This window comes from Oryzias latipes, chromosome 16, assembly GCF_053564925.1.
Source record: "Oryzias latipes strain Hd-rR chromosome 16, Olatipes_Hd-rR_3.1".
Classification (NCBI taxonomy): domain Eukaryota; kingdom Metazoa; phylum Chordata; class Actinopteri; order Beloniformes; family Adrianichthyidae; genus Oryzias; species Oryzias latipes.
The window spans coordinates 19,904,076-19,924,842 of NC_136252.1; the positions used below are offsets into that span (position 1 = coordinate 19,904,076).

Below are 20,767 nucleotides of genomic sequence, written 5' to 3' on the forward strand. Positions count from 1 at the left end.
ATTACTCTTAATCAACAGTTTATCTTCAAAGTTTGGTATTTTACATTAAGGCTAATAGGCTTTAGTTAAATATACTAGTAAACTACATTTGAAATAATCCAAAAGTCAGTAAAAAAAACCTCAAATGGCCTAAAATAAAGCATCATTACAAGCAAAGCTCCAGCTCAAAATTGCAGATCTTCGTTTTGCAGCATAAATACTTAACAATGTAATTGTAACAGGTGTGTTTTGCAAGTAAAGGTTAAAGTAATTTTAAGGTTTTTAGCGACTTGAAATCTGCACAGGGTTTTGCAGCTTCATCACGACCAAGCTTTCTTTTGACATGGAGACAAGCATTGCCCTGCTTTTTCTTTTTCCTGTGTCTGGCCTGTCAACACTCTGCCTGCAAGTGGACACATGGATGTTATTATTTCTGGATTTTGAGGTAATTTGATATCATCTCTTTCTTTCACCTCCAATTTTCCAGTTTTCTTTCTATCTTTCAAATAATTCATAATTGATTCAAGAGCCCACACTTTTGAGGGACACTGAGAGCTAAATTTAACAAAACAAAAAATGAACAAGGAAAATGCATTATTTTCCAATGAAAACGATTGACAGGGAAAAATTATTTAAACTCAAAAAACAGGAACACCTTTTGAACACCTTTACAAGTTACAAAGCAATAAACTCCCCAGGGTGCTTTTGGAGTCTGTTCAGCAAAGTAATTAGACTATCTTCAATAAAAATCTGACAGCTCGCAATAGTAAACACCAAAAGTATAGGAAGATGCTTTTAACCCTTGTGCTATCCTATTACCCCACCCTTACATTGACGTGTTATCCCTACCATGACAAAGGTGGACAAAGGTGGAAAGATTTCATGTAATCCATGGAAACCAGTGAAGATCACAAATCATTGAAGAAAAAAGGTTCAGCGCACTGTCTAGTGGGTCTAGATGACCCAACTCCCAATGTTAAAGTGCCTAGGATAACACAAGGGTTAAAGTGACTAGGATAGCACAAGGGTTAAACCAGTGCAGACTGTTGTGTGGTGCGAGGCCACAAAACGGCGCTGCCCTCCCTAATGCACACTCACTCTGCAGATGCAATTTTGTTTTATTTGAACTTTAAACCACTTGGGGGAGCAATGGTCCTTTCTCTGAGGTAATATAATGTTGATTCTAAAACTTAGGTAGGCGAATTATTTGCTACTTTAGATATTTTGTACAAGAAAACCCAGCCTTGACATCTGCGATGCCCATATTTTAAAATAAAAAAAATATGTCTATTATTTTGATGAAGCAACACTTTATTCTGACCTTAATTTCACATGAAATACTGGTTTTAATTTCAGGGTGACCCACCATCTTCATCTGTCTGTGCATGAAATAATAAAACTGAAAAAAACAAAACAACAACTCATAAACAAACAAAAACATGCACACCTTTGAGAAGCAGCTTAAAGCTTCAGCTGTAAAAAAAATAATCATTTATTGTAAAAATGAAACACCAATTATGTAAGATATTTAATTCTTGATTGATTTATTCTATTTTTTCAATGTTTTTTTTCATATGGCTTCAATTTGTCCTAAAATTGCTTGTTTTTTTCAGAAATATTAATCATCTAATATAACAATCAGTCCACTTACATAATATACATAAACACTGAAGCTCTCATAAAATAGTGCCAGTGTAACAACGAGCTTCAGATTAACAACACCCAAATATTGCACATACATTCATAAATATTTCCTTTAGACTTTGTGCCTTTGTTGATCAAACATGAGGCTTTATCTTACAGCATTTCTGTGTGGTTCTTCATGTCCTGGTTATACGGAAACTGAGATCAAATTCATCTGATGGAGGTTGAGGCAGAAGGCACCTAATGAACACATACAGTACTTGCACTCTAACTTTCAGGCATATACATACACAATACACACTCTGAAAGCAATCAATTCTCTATGTGTGTTGCAAATGAAGGAGAAACGTTTAAAAAAGTGACAAAATCCAGCCTGTCTTCAGCTTTATCGCAATGGATAAATAGCGTGTGATTTGAACTGACGTTTTGCCTCTGCTGCTAACATGATTGTTGTGGTCCCAGTCCATGTGGTGCTGCAGTCTTTGCTTCATTTTGTTCGTGACAAGGCAGGGAAGCTCCTGGTTGTGGAGACTCCAATAAGGCAGATCCCAGATCTGATTTCAGTCATTCAGAAGGTGCACATCCCTCCCAAACCTAAAGCATCCAGCCAAGTATGGTCAGAGGTTGTCTTAGGCGTCCCCTGCTTGATCGGATGTCAGCTTCTCCTGGTCAGAAATGTCGTCATCTGCTGGTGGCCGCGCCCGGTCGAAAAAACCACACTGGAGGATTTGAATCAACCAGTTAAAGTATTAAATATTTAAATGAATAAAGAAAAACAGTTTGTAACAAGCAGAAAAAGTATACCTTCCACATTGCTAACGTCAGAATGGCCAACACCAGAAGCCCCAGCAGTATGGCTAGAATGATAACCCAAAGTGGGACAGCGAATGACACATCAGGAGTCCCCCACAGAACCAGGGTTCCCATCTACAGAAAAAAATAAACATTATTTAAATCAATTTTGTCCTCTTTATTTAGGATTTAGAACAAACTGTAGAAAGTTTTCTCTGTTACTTACAGAGGTTCTGCGATGGGGCAAGGTTGAAGGTTGGCTGCGATAAGGTACTGATATGACCATGAAGGACACAGTAGAATTAAGTATGTAGGGATCGTTCCGCCGCTTCCAGAGAAAGGATGACATTTCCATTACTTTATTTTGCTTTAATAACTGCCCGCATGATATTAAAACCATTAGATGTTCAGTAAAAAAAAAACATTTTGATTTAACCCTTGTTTAGTGTTGGTATTTTTGTTATTAAGGCAGTGTTCATGGATCTGGTCCTGCAAGAGTTTTGTGTTTTCAAAAGACAATTAAACAATTTTATGTAAAATCCTCAATAGATGTTTACTTAATCCCAATTACAAGTCATATATATGAACAGTTAACATGGCTGAAATGTGTCCTTTACTGTTGTTAATCTTGAAATAATGTGCATTTGAACCCTGATTTCATATTTCTTTATTTGCTATATGGTGCGCTTTCTCTGGTCCTATTGCTGGCTGTGGATGGACGTGTCCTGATGTTGGGTGCCGACAGGCTGCTCATCTTTATTTTTGGTAATAACTGGTGTTCAACCTCATCCTCTTCTTCAAAGTCACGGTCTTTTTCCGAAATGTGATCTCTACTCTCTGGATCCCCTTCATCATCATCATCATCTTCATCATCATCAGAAGCCTCTCTAAAATCAATTCCAAGACCCTCCCAGGACATAATCTTTTTATCATCTTGAGCAGTTGTGATAAGGAACCACAATGGCAACACCTTATTTGTAGTCTTAGATCCCTAATTTGCAGGTGGGATAGGGTATGAGACCAGAAAGATTGGTTCCCACATAAGAGAGGGTCAAATGTACAGGAATGTAAGAGCAGATGATGCTGGGAGGTACATTTTCAATGATGTTGCAACTTTGTGTGGGAGCAGGAGGGGCAGAAAATACTATCAGTAACCCCAGAGAAAAGGAACACAGAGTGAAGATAAACAGGACATTTACTTTTCACCCTTTTTGTAACACCCTCAATGTAATATAAATTCACGGAAGAGTGCACAGTAAATGGTCATTAAAACTGTGTTTTACAGAATTTCAAGTGTGCCAAGATGGAAACATATTTTTTGTTTCATATTTCTTTTGATGAAACCTGAAAACAGGTCTTACAGACCCAAACACCATACAATGGTTAGAAAAAAACAAAAACAAATGACAGCTTAAATAAAAATCAACAAGAAAGAAAAAAAAGACTCACCTGGAGAAAAGTATGTGCCCACAGTCTTGATCGGATCCTAACCACTGCACTCTGGCCACGGTCCAACCGGCCAACCACACACATGATCCTGAGACAGGAGATGTTGGTGCAGTTCTGTATGGGAAAAGAAGGAAGAAAGACATCAAGCAGCTGTGACTCCTTAATGAACATGTGCTCTAGCGGGTTTTTTCTTGGGAAATGCACATGTGTGTGGGGCTCACCAAAGTCTTGCTGCTGTAGCTCTCAGCTGTGCTGACAGATCGTTTGTGGCGGTGAGTGGGAGCACTGGAGTTTTTTAGGAAACCCAACAGTTCAGGTGTGTCCTGGAGAGCTGAAATCTGGTAGATGATAAAAGGAATAGCAAATGATCAACACTTTATATTGCAGTGTAGTTCTGCATCTATTTTTATATGAGTGATCCCAGCATAAATATTTCTTAGTCCAGTTTTAGGAGATGGATTTGCTGGGAGAGCAAAAAGTTTGGCAACGAAGGGGGGCTAAAACAAACAGCATGACAGTTTTGTTGTCTGAACAACATGTGCTGAGGATGATTGTTTTACATCGGAACACAGTGATCACCACATATTGACTGTATTTGCCAAGATCTGTGTGGGACATTGTGCAACTTTGCCAGAAGCTTTGAAGATATTTGCAGATTTTCATAACGAACAGATAATCTGCAGATTTAAAAATGACAAGGAATTTTCTAATCTGATCAGTTCATTTCTTTCTTTTTTTTTGGTGGGTTCAAGGAGGTTTGTTTTCTGCCATATCTTCGTGCTGGCAGACAAAGGAAAACAGATAACCCAAGCAGAAGGAAATTACCTGAGTGTCCTCGAGTCAGATGACACACAGAGAGCAGTTTTCTTGTTTCTCCTTAGGGGAATGTGGATGTGGACCAGATTAAACATGATTTGTAATTTCATTTAAATCTTTCAAAAAGCCAAGAACATGGGGACAATAGCTGCTTTTTCCTCCTAATTCACCTTATTTTAGAGGCACAGCAACAATTCTTTTACTTGCAGATTCACAGGAAGTGACAAACAGAAACTTATACACCTGTTTCCAATATAGTGATTGATTTTGCAGTACTACACTTAAAATGTTCAAATGAAGAGCTTCAAAAACTGTTGAATTAACAGAATTGCATAACTGATTTCTTTTCCAGTCAACATCAGACACCTGCAGGAGGATCTGAAAAAACTCCAGCAAACAATAGTGACACAATTTGTCAAGGGGCATTAGGATGATAAAAAAAAAAAATATTTCTGAAATGTTTGCACGTTTTAGAAATTGCTATGCAGATGATGTCATAGATAATGAAAAGCTCCTCCAGCTCTGCTTGTAATAGTCCTCCTTTCTCTGGAGCCAGCTGGCAAAAACCATGGCATAATTATGTTTGAACAATTCCTGCAATTATGTTTTAAATAAGTGGATCTAAATGACGGAGAAACTGATGATAGAATTAACAGCTCGCAAAAATAGATGTCCGAAATTCCTGCAGATTGAAGGTTTTGATAGCAGGCAGGTGTATGAGAAATATGTTAGGTTAGAGTGAGTAGTATGTTAATGTTTTTCTCCATGTGTGTCTAAGTATAAAAACATGTGTGCTGTCAAGTTACCTGCAACCCAAGTGGGTTCAGGCTGGTGTTTGTCCTGCAGCTAATTGGGCCGTCAGTTTGAATCTCCATGGCATACAGCAGGTTCTCATCACGGAAACGGGAAGGCCAGCCGACCTGAAGCTCTGCTTCACCAATACTGCTGGGACCGTAGTTGTGAAGCTGGAAAACGAGAGAAGAGCAGAGCTGTCAGGACGTTGCTCTCCTTGGTCTGATCAGTGGGTCTCGTATGACCCAGGCCATAATGAGGTTATCACAACTGTGGGATGATGACACAGACCACCTGCGATTTTGTGAAGATGACAGTAATGGAGCCTTCAGCCTCTAGAGGCTGAAATGTAAAACTAGTAAAAGCTACATCATTACCAGAGTAATCATACAGCATCAGAACTAGGATGAATGAATTATGAGTCTAAATGAACCATCAATTGGAGGAATCCTCCTTTAATCCCATCTCTCCTTCACACGCACGCAGATACACCCTCCGCACACATGCAGGCTGCGTCATTAACACAGTCATCCAAACAGGACATGATCCTGCTGCTGCTGCAGGGCTGGAATTCCGAGAGAGCACAAAACTCTGTCCTCTCTAACTGGAACCAGCTGCTCGCTGGGGAAGAGAACCACAGACCAAAATCATTATCAGCTGCAGGTCGGGCCAGACACTGCACTCCGGTTCAGGGAAGCTGTCCCTTATTTAAAGCCAAATGAAATCACATGTACAGTACACACACATGACCTGTCACCTACTGTAAACTGTCGCCGGTTTGTCTGCAGGCTCCATCCTCTGACTGAGCTGTCTGTGCATCTCAGTAATTAATTCTTAGTGCGCTCTGTTTTCTCTTAAGCACATCTGCAACACTTTGTTTTACTTTATGTTCTTGTCTTTTGTTGTAGATTAATTTAGAGTGTTTTTTTTGGTGAATTGATAATGTATTATACTGAAAGTATTTTCAGCACGTGTGGTTTTATGGTTTCAATTAGATATTTTATCATACGTGTTGGACCTGTGTGGGTCAGGTCTGGGGGAAATTCTGTATACTCCAGTTTTTTATTATTTATTATACATTTGTTTTATGTACTTTTATTATTCTCACTGTATGTACATGATGTGTAAATGATGTTATACAGTTAAGTAGCTCTGTGGCCCAGAACAAATTCCCTCACTGAGGACAATAAAGTTGACCTTACCTTAACTTAACTTACCCTAATTAAGCCAATGAGCAGAAATGCTTTATTTGTACCTCATAAATGTGTGTCACTTGTGGCCCAACGTCATCCTCTTTGACAGGCTTCTCCTTAGGTTCCCAGTTTGGGAACGGCAGCACCACCTGAGAAGGGTGAGACACCCTGACAGACGCAAAAGTAGCTTTCATGATCATAGCACATGAGAAAGATTTCAATGAAAGTGTTAAATTGTTACAAATCTTGACTTGTTATTAAGTCATGACAATTTCACATAAGAAGTAGGATTTTGAAACAATCAAAAAATGAAATTAGATTAATCTAGCCACAGGGGTTGCAAGCCAGTTGCCTCTGTGCCGGTCCCAAGCCCGGATAAATAGAGAGGGTTGCGTCAGGAAGGGCATCCGGCGTAAAAATTGCCAAAATAACCATGCGAATCATCCACAACACTTTAGACATACCGGATCGGTCGAGGCCCGGGTTAACAACGACCGCCACCGATGCTGTTAACCTACAGGGTGTCGGTGGAAATTTGACTACTGTTGGTCGAAGAAAGAGGGGAGGCAGAAGGGCCCGTGGCCAGAGAGAGAAGGGAAAAGGCAGGAACATAGGTTTGAGAATAGGGACTCTTAACGTTGGCACAATGACAGGGAAAGGCAGAGAGCTGGCAGACATGATGGAGAGAAGGAAGGTAGATGTACTGTGTGTGCAGGAGACAAGGTGGAAGGGCAGCAAGGCACGTAGTATTGGAGGAGGATACAAACTGTTCTATTATGGTGTTGATAGGAAGAGAAACGGGGTAGGAGTGATTCTGAAGGGGGAGTTTGTAAACAGTGTTCTAGAGGTGAAAAGAGTCTCAGACAGGATGATGAGCTTAAAGTTAGAAATCGAAGGGGTGATGGTGAATGTAGTCAGTGGGTATGCGCCACAGGTTGGCTGTGAGTTAGAAGTGAAGGAGAGATTCTGGAGTGAGTTGGATGAGGTCATACAGAGTTTCCCCAGAGGAGAGAGAGTTGTTATTGGAGCAGACTTTAATGGGCATGTTGGTGAGGGCAATAGAGGTGATGAGGAGGTGATGGGCAGGTTTGGTGTGAAGGAAAGGAATCTGGAGGGACAGATGGTGGTGGACTTTGCGAAGAGGATGGAAATGGCTGTAGTCAACACTTACTTCCAGAAGAGAGAGGAACATAGAGTGACATACAGAAGTGGAGGTAGGAGTACCCAGGTGGACTACATCCTATGTAGACGAGGTCATTTGAGAGAGGTTATTGACTGCAAAGTGGTGGTAGGAGAGAGTGTAGCCAGACAGCACCGCATGGTGGTGTGTAAGATGACTCTGGAGGTCAGGAAGAAGAAGAGAGGGAAAACAGAAAAGAAGACCAAGTGGTGGAAGCTACAGAATGAAGAAACTTGTGAGGAATTTAGGCAGAAGTTGAGACAGGGTCTGGGTGGTCAGGATGAGCTTCCAGATGACTGGGAAACTACAGCAGAAATTATCAGGGAAACAGGTAGGAAGGTGCTAGGTGTGTCATCTGGAAAGAGGAAAGACGGTAAAGAGACTTGGTGGTGGAATGAGGAAGTACAGGAATGCGTCCAGAGGAAGAGGTTGGCTAAAAGGAAGTGGGATGTAGAAAGGACTGAGGAAGGTAGACAGGAGTACAAGGAAGCGCAGCGTAGAGTGAAGAGAGAGGTGGCAAAGGCCAAACAGAAGGCTTACGATGAGCTATATGACAGGTTAGACACAAAGGAAGGAGAGAAGGACTTGTACAGGCTAGCCAGACAGAGAGACAGAGATGGGAAGGACGTGCAACAGATAAGGGTGATTAAGGACAGAGATGGAAAGGTGCTAACAACCCAGGAGAGTGTACAGAAAAGATGGAAGGAGTATTTTGAGGAGCTGATGAACGTGGAAAATGACAGGGAAAGAAGGGAGGAAGATGTGGTTGTTGTGGAGCAGGAAGTAGCAGAGATTGGAAAGGATGAGGTTAGGAAGGCTCTGAAAAGGATGAAGAGCGGAAAGGCCGTTGGTCCTGATGACGTTCCTGTGGAGGTATGGAAGTGCCTAGGAGAGACAGCAGTGGAATTTCTAACAAGGTTGTTCAATAGGATTTTAGAGAGTGAGAAGATGCCTGAGGAATGGAGGAGAAGCGTTCTGGTTCCGATCTTTAAGAACAAGGGTGACACGCAGAACTGCAGCAACTATAGAGGAATAAAGTTGATGAGCCACACAATGAAGCTGTGGGAAAGAGTAGTGGAAGCCAGGCTTAGGAAGAAGGTGGAGATCTGTGAGCAGCAGTATGGTTTCATGCCCCGTAAGAGCACCACTGATGCCATTTTTGCTTTGAGAATGTTGATGGAAAAGTACAGAGAAGGTCAGAAGGAGCTGCATTGTGTGTTCGTAGATTTAGAGAAGGCGTATGACAGGGTGCCGAGGGAGGAGCTGTGGTACTGTATGAGGTCGTCTGGAGTGGCAGAGAAGTATGTCAGAGTAGTTCAGGACATGTATGAGAGAAGTATGACGGTGGTGAGATGTGCTGTAGGTCAGACAGAGGAGTTCAAGGTGGAGGTGGGACTACACCAAGGATCAGCTTTGAGTCCCTTTTTGTTTGCTATGCTGATGGACAGGCTGACAGATGAGGTAAGACAGGAATCTCCCTGGACAATGATGTTTGCGGATGACATTGTAATTTGCAGTGAGAGTAGAGAGCAGGTGGAGGAACAGCTAGAGAGGTGGAGGTTTGCTCTGGAAAGAAGAGGCATGAAGGTCAGTCGTAGTAAGACAGAATACATGTGTCTGAACGAGAGGGATCAAGGTAGAAGCGTTAGGTTACAGGGGGCTGAGGTGAAGAAGGTGCAGGAGTTTAAGTACTTGGGGTCAACAGTTCAGTGTGATGGGGAGTGTGGAAAAGAGGTGAAGAGGCGAGTGCAGGCAGGTTGGAGCGGTTGGAGGAAAGTGTCAGGAGTGTTGTGTGACAGAAGAGTGCCAGCAAGACTCAAAGGAAAGGTGTACAAGACAGTGGTGAGACCAGCTCTGCTCTATGGGTTAGAGACGGTAGCAGTGAGACAGAGACAAGAGGCTGAGATGGAGGTAGCGGAGATGAAGATGTTGAGGTTCTCCTTAGGAGTGACCAGGTTAGACAGGATAAGGAACGAGTACATCAGAGGGACGGCTCATGTTGCCTGTGTTAGCGACAAAGTCAGAGAAGCCAGACTGAGATGGTTTGGACATGTTCAGAGGAGGGATAGTGGATATATTGGTAGAAGGATGTTGGAGATGGAGCTGCCTGGCAGGAGGGCAAGAGGACGGCCAAAGAGGAGATACATGGATGTCTTAACAGAGGACATGAAGTTGGCTAATGTTAGGGTAGAAGATGTCCATGATAGAGTGAGGTGGAAAAGGATGATTCGCTGTGGCGACCCCTGATGGGAAAAGCCGAAAGAGAAAGAGAAGAAAAAATGAAATTAGATTGAACGGGGGAAGATCTCATTGCCAGGTGTGGCATAGCAACATTTATGGCTCCATAGTGAATCAAAAACATATGCTAATAGGTAGAGATGCTGTTTTAGGCTGATGTCTTGAGAAATGCAGCTGTGTTGGCTCAGGCAGACCACCTGAGAGAGGTCAACTTAGAAGCATTTTATTTTTTAACAACCATGTTCTTCTTCCATTGATATGTTCACTATAATCTTATTTAGGATTTTAGAGCTATATACACTGTTTATCCTATATAACTTCAGTTTATAGTTTGACCCAAACATTTATTTGACTAATGAATCAAAATATGTTTGTAAGTGGTGCCAGTAGATGCACCACTTTGAGATTTCCCAGGTAACAGAATGGATGAGAAAACCACAATAAGCCTCAGACATTTGCTTTAGCGTGTCACATCTGCTACATGCTGCCTCAGCAATGCACAAATATAAATGCTAGCACAGGTTTATTTTATAGAGTATCATTTATCTTTAATCAAATATGCATTATATCCCACTTGAGGTAAAATTTTCTGCTCTGAAATCTTTAAACCTTATTTAACTTAGCTTTTATTAATATTTGTGTTTTTTTTCCCTTTTGGAATAACAGCTAAGTGTAACACAAACACTCAAACAGACTCACAAAGTGAAAGTAAGGATGTTATCTTATGCAGAAATTATATTTACACAGACATATCTCTGTTGTAATTCAATAACAATCTATTTCAATGACACATAACACAGATTTATGTGTAGTTTGAGGTCACAATCGAGTCATGTAAACCACGGCTAGAATATGACCCATGAGTTTTAAAACACATTAATTATTTTCACTGTTTAAAAAAAATAAAAACCAGAAACATTTCTGGTATTTTAAAAGTCAAACAGCACATTTTTAATGTAGATTGTGCATTGTTGAAGCAACACAATCATGTGGTATCGATTCTGCTCATTGCAGGTCCTCCTGTGTTTGTGTGTACAAGAGAAACCACACCCAAGCAACACAATGTCATTGTAGTTCGCCGATATAGTGACACAATTAACTCAAACCTACTTTTAGAAAACAGTTGTTGTGAAATTTTACATCCAAAAATGGCACACATTCAAACATTTCTAAAAGGGAAGAGCTTAGCATAAAAAGAACTGAAATCAGAGTAAGAAACAGTGATAAACAACACAACATGGAGATAGCAGACTCACCCACGCAAATCCAGCTCCGCTCTGGCGACAATGGACAGACTCAAGCTGATCAAATTGCTGTCGGAGTTATCTTTATTAGAGCTATGGAGAGATTACAAGAATTTAAGTACAAACCAGTAAATGTCACTTAATCAAGTACAACTATTGTAACAGCTTTATTCACCTCTTTAAAATAACTATGAATGTTTAGAATAAAAGACTTATACTGCATTTCAAGACAAACAGTATATCCCTGTTCAAGGCTTTGTGATTGAATCCAATATTAGGAAAATATTTTTCTGAAAGGCAGAAATTGTGAGAATTACTAAAGAATTTTCAGGACAGTAGAAACATAGCAGAGCCAAATTTAGGCAACTATTACAACTGGCAGTGATGCTACCAAGAACTCTGCATTCCTGCAACACTGATAAAAAGACAAGAGATGATCAAAAAGGGCTGAATGTCAGGGACTTTCTAGCTACAAGCAGTTGCTCACCACGAGACAACAGTCGCCTGTTGTCTATATAGGCTTGTATAACTTATGGCAAGGACAGGACTTCTCAGGAGATGAAAGCTCCCACCAGAAGCTACGCGATGGATACAAGTATAATGCTGTGTAGTTTTCATGTAGAAAAACTAGCTATAGTGCAATCCTTGAAACGTAGTGTAACAATGTGGTGGTAAAATGATTGTTTAGAAGTTTATTTACCAAAATGGAGCTGGGGATTTGGTTGAAAATAACATAGTTGGTTAAACATAGAAGTTAAAATCAGGATGAAATCAGTGACAAAAAAATGAATTTTGTCATCTCACAGTAAGGGATTACAACTGAATTCAAGTGAAAATCTGTTTGTGAAAAAGAACTGTGCATTAGTCTACAGCAGATGCAGCTTATAGCTTTTTTGCAAGGATACATGGTGAGAAATGGGAATGTTTTTAAAAGAATTGAAATATATTTATTGTGTTTTCCACATTTAAGTATTACAGTTTATGTCCAACGATCTGCCTTGTTTTTTTACCTATAGAACTAAAGCTCACTCTGTTTAAAAGTAACGCTGTAATGCTCTGCATTCCTCTCAGCTGTAGAAACCATTGATATGAGTTTGTAACAGAGTTTGAGTGAAGACCATGACTACAAATAATTTCTCTATGTTCAGCTGACTTGAGAAATGTTTCCCCTGGCCCATGAGCTGCGTCTTCGAAATAAGTGCGATGAAGCAAACAGTAAGCATTTTGTGTCAAACCCGTCTGCTGCCTGCAGATCCCTTGGGCAATCTGTCTTTCTTTATCACTGCGGTTATTTTCACGTGACCGCAGACAGTAATGGGATCGGGAGAGACAGGACCTATTTCTACAAATCCCAAGAAAAGTTCTTTGCAAGTGTGAAGGCTGAAGGCTTTAGGGGGAAGCATGAGTGTTGGGGGGGGGTGTCACCTGTGGATCTGCAGCTCAAAGTGGATTTCTGGTCCTGAATCTTCCAACCTTTGGACCGAAAACCTCAAACCAACAGACAGCTGGATAGAAAAAAAAGAAAACCCCAAAACTCAGTAAAAGCATGAAAAACTGATAGAATGACAGTGAAAAATGCATGGAAATGAGATGCATTTAAAAGCAATCATAATCTGTGACACAAAACATCAACGTAAAATCTCTGGCTATCAGATCCTGTTTGGTAATTTAATATTCATAATACCATATCAAACATTATGCTGTTTGTGTTAAAACTCCTTAACATGAGAAAAGCCAGACTACAGCCACATACTTAAAAACCACAGCTACATTTTTTGTCTCAGCTTGGTTGAAATCCCCCTGTCCTCCAGGAAAACTCAAAACATGTGCAGAGTTTAGATCACCATCGTCTACATAGCAACATAAGTGCATGTTATATACGTATGCCATGAGCTGTATTGCAAAAAAAAAAAATAAAAACACGGGTCAAGCTCATGGTCCAGTGAGGTAGATGACAACATGCAGACTTGCAGCGAAGCTTCAAGAGCCAGACCCATGGGGGGGTGAAGGAGGGAGGGAGGCTGGGGTGAATGACTACAAAGTAAAGCTATCTTTATGGGATACATTAGAGGGACTGGAAACGGAGATCTAAAGAAGCAACCACCAAATGTGTCGTTCAGAGTCATCGCTACCAGCTTCCTGTTACAGATGGGAGGAAGGGGAGAGGATAGGCCACAGAACAGAAGTCAAGCAACAAAGCAATATTTGTAGTCCTGTTGTTAAAGGCAGCTGGTTTTGATTGATTTTTATTAAAAGAAATGATCAGAAAAACCCTTATGAACCCATCTAAAATGTATGAAATATATAGCTTCTGGTGTCTTCTTGGAAGGTTCCCAGCTCTCCTTTTAGTGTAAATAGCTTTGCTGAAGTGAAATAATGAGTCTTTTTTTCCAACAACAAATGAAAAAAAGGGGTTTGTCCAGAAGCTAAAGTACTCGCAGCAAAGGCTTTCACGTTAACCGCAATGATTTATTCTATAAATCCCAATTTCCATGATAACGTTGATGCAATTTATTAGATTTGTGGTTCCATTTAGCTAAATGTTACATTAAGAACGAGAAACTGCACAAGTAGAGAACGCCCTGCCTTGCTCATATTTTTTATATTTTTTCGTTTTGTCTTGTGATATAACGAGATATACTATTGCATTATCACGAGAAAACATTTTTTTCCCCCTCATGAGTCTGTATCCATGCAAACAGTCTGATCCCCTCATCTGCTCAACGATGAAATTGACAACAACCACAAGATCACTGAACTGCAGCCGTTTGCGCAGCTGCAGCCAGGCCAACCTCTTCCTCAAATTATAGAGACAACAGCAGCACAACCTCCGCCAGAGTTAGACCACACATTAAGTACTTAATCATAAATTGATCAGTCTGATCTGCCAGTGATGCAGCACAAGGAATGAACTGAGACCATCAGGACTGTTTCATGAAGCAGAGCGTGCATGGGGGGTACGGTGGAGGCATAAGCTCATGAATTCCTGAATGTCCAACAGCATGAGGGGGGGTGGTTGGGCCTGGAGGGGGGGCTGAATATGGGAAACATCTGGACTGGTGGGGAGCTCACAAATGCACATGCTTAGTCTCTTTCACACGCCTCTCCCAAGAGTGAAATACATGCAAGGGTGTTTAAAGCTGCCCCCCCCCCCTCCAAACTATGAAACATGACCACATAATTGATTTATCAGAACGTTGTGTTCCACCTCTCTGCCACTCGTGACATCTTTGAAAGACAAGCTCACACATCTATACACAACAGAGTGGTGGAGTTTGATGTCAGACTGATCTTTATTTCATAAACCTTTCTACACGTGTCACGGGCAGCAGCTAAATGGATTATTATCATGTGTGTGTGCAAAGGCTGAAGGTCAAGGTGATGATCAGCGATCTTTGGAAACTATCAGTCTATCTGAATTAAACCTGACGGGTTACAGAGCAGTGGAGGCATGAATGTTTCATGAAAAAGTGTCAGCCTTTTTTTCTTCTTCTGTTTTCGGCGTCAGAACTCACCTCTGTTCCTGTCACCATCGGGTTCCCCAGGTCACACACCACCATCCTGGATTCATTGATCATCTTGTAGTCACAGTTTAACATGGAGACAGACTGGAGGAACAGAACAATGATCAAATAAAAGGGAAAAGAAGGGACAAATGGAAGGCTGGAGTGAAAGACAAGAACCAGACTGGGATATGAGAGGCCATCGTTTTTCCTTTTGAGAGAACAGCAAGAGGGGAGAAACAAAAGAGGTCGAGTGATGGATGCCCTGACAGGAACAATGTCATCTATCAAACAGCCCTATTACACACTCATTAGAGCAAACGCACACGTGCAAACAAACACACACGCATGCACAAGCTGACCCTATCTGTTTCCCCGCTCACTAATGTGGCCTGTAAATCGTTATAGGAGATTTTGGGCTGTTGCCAGCAAAGCAGATTTGGCTGATGGTCTTTCCTTAATCACGGCAAACAAACACGCTGCAGAGACATATCAGGATGTGACGCTGCGCCACAACTGCAGCCTCAGAAAGCCCCCTTTTTTTGTTTGGAACTTGGAAACGAAAACAAGGAAAAAGCTTCAGTCTTTAATTTTCTATTGGAACCATCCATCCTTCCAGAGCCAGAACTTGCAACCTGAATGAACAACTTACAAGAGACAAAAACTAGACTTTTTGAATTAAGATCAACACAAAAACTCAGCATGGGAGTTTGTTTGTGACCACCTAGGCTTAAAAATCCCTCATTCAGTGAGCTGTTCAGATTAGTAAGGGTTTGTAATGTTACCAACCCAGCTCAGAGCAGGACCAGCCCATCTTTATCTCCACTCACATATTTAAATGTGAGCAGATGAAAGCGGATGTGATTCCGCCGAAATATGTCAGGTATGTGAAAAAACACAAACCGTGTCTGATAAAAAATAACCCAAGAAGTCACAGCCTAAAATTGTGGGAAAAATTAATGACAGCAGTCTCACTCTTTGGGGTTTTCCGTATATCAAATATATTTGATAAAGGTTTAGAGAAATAATTTACAAGTGTTAAAGATTGGAAAAAATAGCACTAAATGAAAATTTACCTCCACTCTGCGAGACACTCCGATGTAGTCAGCCTCTGGTGGTATCCGTGCAAACAGCTCTGTCTCATAAGCTCCTTCTCCTTGGTTCACTGCAGTGATCGTTAACATGACCAGATTGTCATCTCCAATCACCAGCTCTGTGCGATCCCTGTGTTGAAAAAGAGAACAAAACAGAATGATAAAAATGTGTGGTTTTGTTGCAGTAATATAATGGATTTTGGATTTTTGCAAATTTATCTCTGACCATTTAAAATGGTGTTTGTATATAATCAGCTGCAGGGAATGCAAAAGAGCCCCTCTGAGCCCCAGAGGGGCTCAGAGGGGCTCAGAGTGTGCCTGTGTGAGCCCGTCATATAGATGATGAGAAGATGTTTGTGTAATGCTGACATAGAGAAGTCATGCAGCAGGAAACACACGCTGGACTGCAATAACTCCTGCACATGTGGCTATAACATGGAAAACCCCATTCTTTCAAAGCTTTGCTGGTTATTTAGAGAATAATTTTGCGTGCATCCAGAAACGTTGACCGTGCACACATTAGGGTCAAAGGTTACGATCGCATTGGACTTACATGGTGGCAGAGAGCTGGAGATCGGGTATGCAAACATTGTCATCACCGCAGTTCAGGAGGATGTAGGCCTGAGAGGAAGAGGGGCACAAGAAGAGAGGAAATGTCTTAAGAACACTAATTATAATTTCAAACTCCCAAATAGACAAAAGTTCAACAGCCAGACAATCAAAGATGCAGATGTTGTGCATTTTAGTTCAGGAAATACTTAAGGCAGCTCTGGCCAAAGGTCTGATTTGTTTCTATTAACAAAGAATATGAACAAAGCCTCCTGTCTGTGGGTTCTCCCCACCTGTAGGTGTGTTAACAATAACATGTAGGCAAATGGAAACATGAAAAACATAGTCATTTGTTTAAAAACTATAAATAGTGTGCTTCCATGAAAGACTGCAATCCTGCATGATTCAGAAGTCTGTGAACATAACTCTGAAGTGGAATGAAAAATATAAAATCACTCACTGCAACCCAAAACTCAGCTCTGGAAAACTTAAAAGGCTGAAATATTTATTTGAACACATCCTGAAGTGACAGAGCAATCAAAGGAGGGCATACTTTCCATCAGGCCTTCATGTTTGGAAAATGCATTCCCATTGTGAAGCTGCTCCAAAGATTGATTTTTTTAGTTCTCAACAGGCGATTTTGTTTACTGCATTGATTAGTCTGAATTACATTCATGCAGTTATTTGCTGTTTTTTTTGTAGCACAGCTATGTTTTTTTGTGTGAGTTTTTTATTTCAGGAAAAGTGTCACGCTCTTATGTGATTTATTTTCATATTTTCTGTCAGATTTAAGGTTTTTACAAGTAAAGCCAATCAGCTGAAGATTGATAGTACTAATTGATGGTTCAGTGCTGCAATTTAGACCTCCAAACTGTATGAAAATATGGCTTATGATTATCTAACAACAATTTTGTCAAACATTTCATCAGATAATGCAGAAATAGCTGCACAGATACCGGAATTTGTAAGAAAAAAAGTAATACGATGAAACAGTCTCCTCTTTCTTTCTGTAATGTCCCATTTTTTATTTCATTTTAATTGATTTAGAGGTTGTTTTGGGTTTTTTTCATATCCCTATTATCAAATGGCATATGTATGTGGTACACCACAACAACTAACACAATCTTGAACTCACATTATCTTGGAGGAAGGTACTGCTGTACTGGTTAAGAACAGGTGGGAGGGTTTTGTCGTGAGCAGGTGGAGCCAGACTGTAGTTCAGGGCCAGCGAGATGGGACTGAGTTTGTCCCTAAACTCATCGTCCTCCTGCAAAAGAACATAGTATTTTTTTTCTAACTTAAAAAACAAAACTGTAGTTATGTCAAACAGCCAATTCAACCCTCAAGAGTTGCAGTAACAGTTTGCCAACCTCAAAATTGTATCTAGTCAGTGGGTGTTGTTTGCTTACTCTTAGGTAAATCATGTAGCTCAGGCACGCGTGTTGGCGGTTGTAACCGAGCCTTAGGAGCCCCGAGTGATGGGGTTGCTGGGTGTCTAAGAAGAGAACTCTCCTAACTCCACCCCTGGCACCTTTTAACCAATCCAGCTGCAGCTCCGCTCTTAGATCTGGACAAAAGACAGAGAGAAAAATGGATGGAGAAGAGACAGTTGCGAGGGAAGTAAGTAAAGTTTAATTATGTAGCACTTATAAAAACTGTTGGAAACAGGATAAAACATGAAGTAAAACACTTTCAAGCTAAAAAAAAATATTAGAGAATCATGCCAAGATAAAAACTCACAATTAGCTAATAGGCTGTTGAAGTAATAGGACTTTCAGATGAGATTTGAAAGCCTGAGCTGAGACAATGAAACGTAGGGAGCATTCCAGAATTTAGGAGCCATCGCTCATAACACTCAATCTCCTCTAGTTTTAAAATTTGTGTGAGGGATAACTAATAAAACTGGATCTGATGATCTAAGAGCACAAGATGGTTAGTGAAATCTAATGTGGGAGCTGACCATGTGGAGCTCTAAAAGTTTGAAACGCGTGGTGTGGGTTTAAAGACGCGCCTGAACAGCCTTGAGGCAGTAAAGATCCTTTTGGCTCAAACAAGTACAAAGACTGTTACAATAATTCAGGCGTGATAAAATAAATGCATGATTTACTTGGTGTTGTTCCTCAGCTGGAAAAATACAGTTTCTGGTTAAGTGAGGTAAAGAAGTTAACAGAGTGCAGTCACTTACCCACAGAGGTGGGGATCTCCACGCCACTCACTCCTGCGCACACTTCCACTTTCAGGCTGGAGGAAACCATTATCAAAAATTAAAAAAGGAACAAGAATCCAATCACCTGCTGCACTTTACACAAATCTATGCTTTTTGTTTACTTTCCTATTAGCCTATTCAGATTCATTTATGAAAAAAAATTGAATGTCTGACTGAGAGAGTGAGGGATTTCCTCCTTCCTGTTATCCGGTGGGCTTTGGGAATTACCACAGAGGCCCCAGCATTAGACACAGACATGGGAGACTGGGAAGCCTTTCTGCATTTCCTCTATTTCTCTGTTTATTACTGTAAATGTTAAGTGTGCTTCTTCTGAGCGTTATCACGCTGTTAATCAAGAGCAGGAAAGTGGCTCTTAAACAGGGAGGCCTGCATCTCTAATAGGCACTAATCTGGGGAAGTTTCTGGTGGTAACACTCTAGCCTCCACAGTGAAGCCAGCCACATGGGGTATGATGCTAATGACCTCATGTAATTACATATCGTTTGGTTAAGTTCACACTGTAACCCAACCAGAATGCAGATGTTTGAGGTACTTGTTTGTTTGTTAATAATTAGCATCCTCATAAAATGACAGGACTGATGAGTTACATTCAAACCTGTGCAGTGCAGATGTCAGGTGATGTAATAAAACACTTTTTTCCCTGTTAATTTTTAAAATAAAAATGTGTCCTATAGATTACAGGATCTCCAGCTGGATTCATGTTTGTCTGTGCACAGGCGTGTGTGTTTCACAGTTTTGGGAAGGTCTGACTTTAATAAGCTCCATGTGTCCCTTCAATGCATGCTGCCTAGAAACAAGCCCAGGTTTTTCATTACTCTGTGTAATTTTCTTCGACATGCATCTGTGGCCCACCGTCCAGCCAGCAGACTCATACCCTGCCTGATCCTCAGTGGTTCTACTTTAATAAACCACGCACACCTTTATAATATCTGATAAAAAGATTTTGTTTAACAAGAGAAATTTTGTTTACGTGGTTAGATTAAAAAAAAACGTCACTAAGTTACAAATGTTCTTCTTTATGTTAAATCAGAGCTGGAAATGGAACAAAACTTTATTTTTTGCAGTTTTGGCAGAGGTGAATAAGCCATGCTTTTGTCCGTATTGTTGCTTCCCCACATTTCTCTCCAGACTAACGTTTCATTAACCCTGAGTGTAGCAATTTGGAATGCATATATTTAATTACTGAGGATGCCAATTACATGCTGCATAAACATGTTTGTAGTTTGATTTTCTTTTTCTCATCTTCATCCAGACATGGACATACATCTGCTGGCAAGGCTATCATACATCTACAACAGTCTAAATTGCAAGGAAATGAAAATAACTGCATTTTGGCTTAAAAACTTGCATGTATCGCAATTAAATAATGGAGTACATTATGTGAATTTTAGAGAAAATATCATATTAAACACAGTGTTAAACCTGAAATATCAATGTAAATCAAAACAAAAGTAAGATATTCTCCAAAAATGAAAAGACATGGTGGGAAAATGAAGGATTTGTAGGAGTTGCTTGAGTTTTTCCCTTTAACTTATGTGTAAAATGAGTAAAGTGTTAAATCTAGACTCAAAAAAAGAGAAGAAAATTACAACACAAAAGCAGCTGTTGTAAAATGTCTTGGCTAAAACCGTATGTGGTTTCAAAATGCTATTTTCATTAAATTAAAAAACTGAGTCAAAGTTAGGTTGTGCGTAAATGTTGCCATCTTTGGTACCTAGCTGAGGAAAACTGATCAAGCGTGATAACTGGACTATCTGCACATGAAGCCAAAATAATACTGTATAGTGTATACTGAATCAATCAATCAATCAATCAATCAATCAATCAATCAATCAATCAATCAATCAATCAATCAATCAATCAATCTATCTATCTATCTATCTATCTATCTATCTATCTATCTATCTATCTATCTATCTATCTATCTATCTATCTATCTATCTATCTATCTATCTAGATATAGATGGAGATAGATATAGATATATATATACAGTATATAAATATATAGATATATATATTAAGACACTTTTCAAGTGTAATTGTGAGTAGACGAAGTTAATTGAAACT

General features: G+C 40.2%; 1 protein-coding gene across 1 annotated transcript in view; it reads right to left on the minus strand.

Moving 5' to 3' along the window:
• Nucleotides 1-1,269: 1,269 nt before the first annotated feature.
• The window catches only part of itga8 (integrin, alpha 8), a 42,380-nt gene continuing 22,882 nt past the window's right edge, over nt 1,270-20,767 (minus strand). The window contains exons 16-30 of the mRNA XM_004078103.5: nt 18,659-18,714; nt 17,883-18,040; nt 17,609-17,740; nt 16,478-16,545; nt 15,907-16,054; nt 14,843-14,935; nt 12,753-12,832; nt 11,340-11,420; nt 6,728-6,833; nt 5,487-5,645; nt 4,086-4,202; nt 3,865-3,978; nt 2,642-2,743; nt 2,428-2,550; nt 1,270-2,342 (exon numbers count right to left, since the gene is read on the minus strand). Coding sequence (XP_004078151.1) covers nt 2,253-2,342; nt 2,428-2,550; nt 2,642-2,743; nt 3,865-3,978; nt 4,086-4,202; nt 5,487-5,645; nt 6,728-6,833; nt 11,340-11,420; nt 12,753-12,832; nt 14,843-14,935; nt 15,907-16,054; nt 16,478-16,545; nt 17,609-17,740; nt 17,883-18,040; nt 18,659-18,714 — 1,627 coding nt within the window. The 3' untranslated portion in view covers nt 1,270-2,252. The remainder of the gene's footprint in view (nt 2,343-2,427; nt 2,551-2,641; nt 2,744-3,864; nt 3,979-4,085; nt 4,203-5,486; nt 5,646-6,727; nt 6,834-11,339; nt 11,421-12,752; nt 12,833-14,842; nt 14,936-15,906; nt 16,055-16,477; nt 16,546-17,608; nt 17,741-17,882; nt 18,041-18,658; nt 18,715-20,767) is intronic.